The sequence below is a fragment of the Aulostomus chinensis genome, chromosome 1, assembly GCF_037954235.1.
Source record: "Aulostomus chinensis isolate RoL2024-O1b breed Wild chromosome 1, RoL_Achi_v1.0, whole genome shotgun sequence".
Lineage (NCBI taxonomy): Eukaryota > Metazoa > Chordata > Actinopteri > Syngnathiformes > Aulostomidae > Aulostomus > Aulostomus chinensis.
Genome location: NC_141320.1, coordinates 56,868,901 through 56,875,962, shown reverse-complemented (window position 1 = coordinate 56,875,962; position 7,062 = coordinate 56,868,901). Strand labels below are relative to the sequence as shown.

At 49.2% G+C, this 7,062-nt stretch overlaps 1 protein-coding gene across 3 annotated transcripts; it reads right to left on the bottom strand.

Moving 5' to 3' along the window:
* Positions 1-316: 316 nt before the first annotated feature.
* On the bottom strand, positions 317-6,680 carry LOC147272354 (uncharacterized). Of its 3 annotated transcripts, none has more exons than XR_015116816.1 (2): positions 5,807-6,680; positions 317-3,260 (listed from the first exon to the last, which is right to left on the bottom strand). XR_015116816.1 is itself a non-coding variant. In XM_086207683.1 (2 exons), the coding sequence occupies exons 1-2, from the start codon at positions 6,543-6,545 to the stop codon at positions 1,891-1,893; spliced, it is 1,635 nt and encodes a 544-aa protein (XP_086063809.1). In that variant the 5' UTR covers positions 6,546-6,680; the 3' UTR covers positions 320-1,890. The 3 variants fall into 3 exon arrangements, 2 of the variants coding, with proteins under 2 accessions (XP_086063809.1, XP_086063861.1); XM_086207683.1 differs by having other exon boundaries at positions 320-3,260; positions 6,281-6,680; XM_086207735.1 differs by lacking the exon at positions 317-3,260 and adding an exon at positions 3,379-3,527 and having other exon boundaries at positions 6,281-6,680.
* Positions 6,681-7,062: the final 382 nt, after the last annotated feature.

Sequence of the window (7,062 nt, the reverse complement as noted above, 5' to 3'; positions counted from 1 at the left end):
GTTCCAGAGCATTTCAAGTGGAGATGATATGAATCCATTTTGTTAGATGAACTCTGATTTGATTTTGGTAGACAAATTGGAGTTTGTTTGCTTGAACCCGCTCAGTCCCACACTCAACTCTCACTCAGCCTCAGCAGCACCGCTCCACTGCAGGACTGTTTCAGGTCCTATCAACCAAATACAGAGGAGAGCTCAACCTCACTGCACATCTTTGCACCGAGGCCTGAAGAAACTGTGAGTTCAGGTCCTCCTGTTATTGAAGTTGTCACAAGATGGCCTTTACTCTTTCATGAAGTTGTCAGAATGTTGGTTTGTATTTTATTAATTAAGTTTGACTGACTGACTTATCTGACTGTCTGTTGACATTCCCTTTAGCGCAGCTCTGTCCAGTGGATGAATAACGCAACTCCAGCCACTACAGTAGTTTCTATTCTATGCGCCTTATAATGCAGTGTGTCCTATGTATGAAAACAGTTTTAAAATAGGCCATTCACTGAAGGTGCGCCTTATAATCCGATGCGCCTTGCAGTGTGGAAAATACGGTAAACGGCGCATCTTCTGACTGCCTTTCCTGTTGTGTAATAGAATCAGGACACATTCATCATCTCACATATATTTTAATTAAAACATGTTCATGTTTTATAACTTGTAAAACTGTGGTGAGTAAACATTAAATGCATCGCTGTTCTTTCCATGTTATGAATATGACACAAATTCTCAAGAGACGACTTTAGGACCTTCTTTGATGACAAAATATGAACTATTAGAATCAAATTAATCAGCTCCTGTCCTCAAGAGATTCTAATTGACCTGTAACCTCAGTCAACATAGAAACTGCTGTTAAACCAGATATTTCTTTAGACCACTTTTATCAAATTAACAGTTCAGAACTTCATTCATTGATGACCTCATCAAAACCTTCATCCTGTCTCTTAGATTGTTTCCTACTAGGCTGCTTCAGGAAGTCTCCCCTCAGTGAGCACCTCTTTATTAAATCTGATTCCTCTGTCTGTAGTAACAGGACATGAACCACAGTCCTTGAAGGTAGCTGTCATTAAACCACTGCTTCAGAAGCCTCCTCTAGACCCTGAGGTTCCAGCCAACTATAGACTGATAGCTAACCTCCCCTCCTCTCTAAAATCCTGGAGAAAACAGTTGTGTTGCAGCAGGTATCTGGATGGGGGAGGGGGCAGTTCATTCCTCCTCGTTGGAAGCACCAGGGCCCGGTGCTCTGTAAATACCCACCCTACCTTGCTGGCTGGGAGCCTCTCTTCTTCCTCATCCATTGTCACTTTGATTTTCAGCAGCCAACATCTCTTCTTTCCACCTCCCTTACACTCATGGCCACAGACACCAACACCACTGACATCGCATTGCGCTCTTAGTTCAATTTTGGTTTATTTTTGTCTTTTTTCATTGACTAAATTTATTATTTGGCCTTCAACCTGGGCTGCAAGATGGTGCAGTGGTGAGTACTGTCATCTCACAGCAAGAAGGTTCTGGGTTTGAGTCCCGGCTCAGGTGAGGGATCTTTCTGTGTGAGTCTGCATGTTCTCCCTGTTCCTGTGTGGGTTCTCTCTGGTACTCCAGCTTCTTCCCACCGTCCAAAGACATGCACTTGGGGACTAGGCTGATTGATACTCTAAATTGACCGTAGGTGTGAATGGCTGTTTGTCTCTATGTTGGCCCTGCGATGGACTGGCGACCTGTCCAGGGTGAACCCCGCCTCTCGCCTGTAGATGCTGGGATAGGCTCTATCGCCCCCGCCACCCTTAACAGGAATAAGCAGAAGACAATGGATGGATGGATGGGCCTTCAACCCGCGTCTCTCTCTTTCGTCATGCTTCAAAGCCACGGCATGCCAAGGTGTTTTCACCCTGGTATGAGTTCTCATAAGTCTTTTAAGATGTCCCTTAACTGAGAATTTTTTGCCACAAACTGAGCAGGGGAATGTTTCTCCACAGTGTGTGTTCTCATGTGTCTTTTCAGACATCCTTTTTCTGAAAACCTTCTGCCACAAACTGAGCAGGGAAACGGTTTCTCCCCAGTGTGTGTTCTCATGTGTCTTTTTAGATATCCCTTTTCTGAAAATCTTCCGCCACAAACTGAGCAGGGAAACAGTTTCTCTCCAGTGTGTGTTCTCATGTGTGTTTTCAGATGTCCCTTAACTGAGAATCTTTTTCCACAAACTGAGCATGGGAACAGTTTCTCCACAGTGTGCATTCTCATGTGTGATTCTAGATTTGCCTTAACTGAGAATCTTGTTCCGCAAACTGAGCAGGGGAATAGTTTCTCCACAGTGTGCGTTCTCATGTGTCTTTTCAGACATCCTTTTTCTGAAAACCTTCTACCACAAACTGAGCAGGGAAACGGTTTCTCCCCAGTGTGTGTTCTCATGTGTCTTTTTAGATATCCCTTTTCTGAAAATCTTCCGCCACAAACTGAGCAGGGAAACAGTTTCTCTCCAGTGTGTGTTCTCATGTGTGTTTTCAGATGTCCCTTAACTGAGAATCTTTTTCCACAAACTGAGCATGGGAACGGTTTCTCCCCAGTGTGTGTTCTAATGTGTATAACCAAACTCCTTCTGTAATTAAAACCTTTACTGCACGTTGAGCACCTAAAAGGACGCTCATCCTTCCTGACTTCTGTCTGAGATTCAGAAGGACCAAAGGTCACGTTCCTGATGATTTCTGATTCTCTTTCAGTCTTTACTTTTTGCTCTTTTGAGCTGCAATGAGTCACTTCCTGTCCTGGGCTCAATTTCTGAAGCAAATTCCTCCTTGAGCCAAAGGGTTCCTTGTGCTCAGAGGAGGCCGTGTTATCAGGTCTGACCCAATTATCGTCACTGACTTCAGTCTCAGCTTCAGAAGAGTCTGACATGTGTTCGTCAGTCTGGGGTTGTACAAGTGGATCTGGATCTGCTTTGCTGGCTGGTTCTGGTTCTGGTCCTCCACACTCTTCTCCATCAGCTTCTGTTTTCAGAGGATGAACTGGGCTGCTGCTCAGAGACTCTTCTTTCAAGTTCTCCTCAGTTAGACTCTGATGAAGCTGTGAGAACTGAGGTTTCTCTTCGTCCCCTTCACTCTTCACAGGGACCAGAGTGAAGGGGAACGTGGTGATATCAGCCTCCTCCTGCCCTTGAAGCTGCGCTCCCTCCTCACTGATCCAGAGCTCCTCCCTCTCCTCTTTAATGTGGGGGGGCTCTGGGTCCTGCAGCTCAGGGGGAACCTCTTCTTTCATCACCAGCAGGTGCTCCACATCTGCAGGACACAAACAGCAACATCAGAAATCTCTTCATTTGACTCTGAAACAGTGGAGCAACAGACAGAAACAGAAATCAACTCAATGAAAAGAGACGTCCTGCTACTGACGACCAGTCAGCAAACTGGGAACAGAAACGCTGGCTTCAGATGCTTGGATCAACGTTGTGTCACCCAGGTCAAAGGTCATAGGTCACCTCTGCTGAATGGTTTTGTCCATTCATGATCACATCTGCCAGTCAGAATGTTCATTTCTAGAATGAGATCCTGTAGGAGAATGAGAGTAAAGTCACTAGAACCAGAGGTGAGTGAGCTAAGCAAAGTTATATCTGCCCCCCCCCCCGCCATATTTTCTGATCCAAGACATCTGGCAAGCATGACCAAAGAGAGGGTCCTGGCTGAGAAGGACCGTGGTGACCCTCAGCAGTGCCTTCCTGTCTGCAGCTGAACAGCTGTAAAATCACACCAATGCAGAACTCCATGCAGCTCTTGGTCAGATTCTCCTATATGACCATGGCCAAGAACTTCAGAGCAGCCGTGTATTGCTGCCCTGCTGCTGCAGGTGGAACAGAGAGGAGAGCTGTGGCTGGAACCAAATTCCTAACAGGCACAGAACTCTAAGTGACCCTGTAGGGGCCCACCTACACTCACAGCCAGGGAGGTGCTGGCTACTGGGACAAGGGGGACAATTCCCAAATGTCCGGTCCAGCCCAGGCCAAACGGGCAGTGGAGAAAAAAGGTGTTTTTCTTTTTTAATAGGCTGATATAATTTCCAGTGTACAGGATCATCTTTTAACAAGGTAGCACCGTAGCAGCCTCCAGAAGAACGACACAAGGACACCAACATGCACAGCATGCTGGGCCAGCCTGTCACACACGACTCAGTTAGCAGGAGTTAGCAACACAGTGTGAATGTCCCCTCAGCTTGGTCTTGTCTTGGTTCAGTTCAATGGTAACATGCTTCTGATGCCTGTCAAAGGGAGTGTTGTTAACATTGACCATTGACAGTGATTCACACAATTGCTGCCCCTCTTTCTAACTGCACAAGCGTGGGCCTGGGGGCCTAACTGGTGTTGTTGGGATGGGTGGTCTGCCTCCCAGTATGGTGGTTGGGCTTGGGGTGGTCACAGGCCTTGTCGTTGTGTGGTGGATCCCTTGCTGGCGGTTTTACTAGGTCTGAAGTGCCCTGGACTATGTCCTCATCTATGCCCCTGTATGGGCGAAGGAAGATGAAGGTATGATTTATTTATTTAGTCTAGGGATGGCGGTCCCTGACGCAGGTGCCTTTGGCTCACCCGGCAGGTGGGCATGGGCTTCTCGGGTGAGTGGGGGGTCCTTTTCCCTTTTTTTTGGCGGGGGGGGGGGTTGCTTGCTGGTGGTGCCTTATGGCCTGAAAATTGGCCTGCTCTGGGGGGAGGGGTAGAAGAGGGGATGAGTGGAGGGGATGGTGGTGGAGGGTTGGGGGACAGCTCTGTCCAGGGGCGGTGGGCCTGGTCGTTGTAGTGGGCTGTGGTTTGCCCCATCTGGGCGTGGGGTGTGGGCGGTGGGCTCTCGGCCTCGACGCTGGCGGGCCCCTCATGGGGTTCTTGCCGGATCTTGGGCTTGAGGGAATCCATGCTCCTGGACTCAGCTTGTGCTGTGGGGTGGTGCCCGGTGGGCCTGGTGTCCTCTGTCTGCCCTGTCTTTCTGTGGGCTGTCTCCAGGCAGGGGTTGCTGCTCTGCTTTCCTGTGGGTCCTGGCATGGGTTGGGCCTGTGGCTGTTTCCTGGGGGAGGGGTGGCCTGGGGCTCCCCGTGTCCTGGGGGTTTCTGGGTGCTCTGGTGGCCTGGTCCTGACCTACCTGCTATCCTGGACTGGGGGTGCGATGTCCTGGCCCCCCCACATCAGCTACAGCCAGCTACGCACAGCATCCAAGACAAACCGCAGCACACACACATACACATACACATACACACGTATACACACATACACACATGGAGCGCACAACTGACCCATAATCACACACTCAGACATTTATCTTAAAATTATATTAAACCAAATGGTAAGCCTGCACCGGAAATTCTGCAACCATTGTTTTTTTCCTTTTTTTTTCTTTTCTCCTCTCTGTTGTTGTTGTTACTTTGTCTTTGTTTGTTTGTTGGTTTGTTTTTTTTCTGCTATTACTGTTGTTTTTGTCCCCCCCCTCCCCCTTGTCTTCCCTGTCCTGTCCCTGTTCTCTCTTCCTGTCCACTCCTGTCCTCAGTCCAGTAGCTTCATCAATGAACCAACACCATTCCTAATAAAATTAAACATAAATGGCAATAGGAGGAGTTTATCAGATTCCTCCTTTGCAGAATAAAACTGCTTCAGTACAACAAGGCACCAGGAACATTGATGCTGCTTGCCCCAGCTACTGAACAGGGCAGGTAAAAAAAAACAAAAAAAAACTTTGGTTCATTCTGACGGGACTCATTTGGATATCATGTGACTTGCTGCAGGAGACAGAGAGACTGCTGACACGTGTGTGTGTGTGTGTGTGTGTGTGTGTGTGTGTGTGTGTGCGCTGACTGAGTCCTGTGCTGCTCTTTTAGCATCAACATCCTGGTCCTCCTGATGTGTCTGGTAGTCTTCAGCCTGGCAGCAACCACCTTCAGCTGCTCCATAGCTTTCCTCATGTCTCTGATCCATGATGGTGGTAGAATGGAGCTCCATCATCAGAACAAGTCCCAACAACATTGTGCTGCCTGCTCTCTGACTTTTACTGACTTGTTGTTGCTGATTTGATCCACCATCTTTATCTGAGGGGGCATTGAGCAGGTCTGGGGTGATGGATGAGATTTTACCACCTTTGCCTTCAGAAAAACAATCCAATCCTTCTTTGTGGCTCCTGAAGGTGGAGTTTGTCTCAGGGATTTTTCCACACTGGTCTGGACCACTTGGTCTGATGAAGCTCCAGTTAGAATTCCTGGACTTTGTTTCCTGAGCGACTGAAACTTCCCTTTGTGTTGGTAACAATGCAGCAGGTCCCTTGCGGGGACTCACCTGCTCTGTAGAGCCTGACTCGGGGTTTCACCACGGCATCGAGCAGCAACCTCTGCCGGCGGTTCTCCCGCTCGTACTCCGCCACGGTTTCCTCCAGCAGAGCCACGATCTGCTCCGCGGCCGCCGCCAGCCGCTCGGTGAGCAGCGCTCTCAGCACCGGGACTCCAGCCGCTGAGTCTCCTTCTCCCAGCTGCAGCAGGAAGTCTTCAGCGGCGGCGAGGATCCGCTCCTGGACCGACACCCGCAGCAGCTGCGCGGCGCACATGTTGAGGTTCTACCGGCGCCACTCAGCCTTCAGGAGACAAAGACCGAGGCGGGGGTTCACGGACTTCTCCTTCTTTCCTGGTTGTTCAGAGGCGTCCCGCTTCTGCCTCTTGTTTTTCTTCTCTTTTTGTGAAGCGCGTATTGATGACGTATGTGGTGACGTTCGAAGCCTCGCCAGCCGGCAGTGATCACGTGACTCATCCAGGACCTGTTTCTCCGGCTTGGCGTGAGATTCTCAATCTCTGTAGCAGCAGACCTGAGGAGAAGCAAGGCAGCTCACCACAGTCAGGAACTCCCAGTCACCTCAACAAGGTTTCTGTCCACTCACGTTCAACCAGACCAGCAGATCACCTGCATCCCCACTGCCTCACCACCAGAGGGCAGTAGAACATCAACCATAGAGGCTCCCACTGAGGAATGAACACCACCACCAGCAGACGGCTCTCCCTCCCTGACAGCATTTAAAGCATCACACAAAGATCAACACTAGCAGGAGTTGCTTGTTCAACTATTTTTGT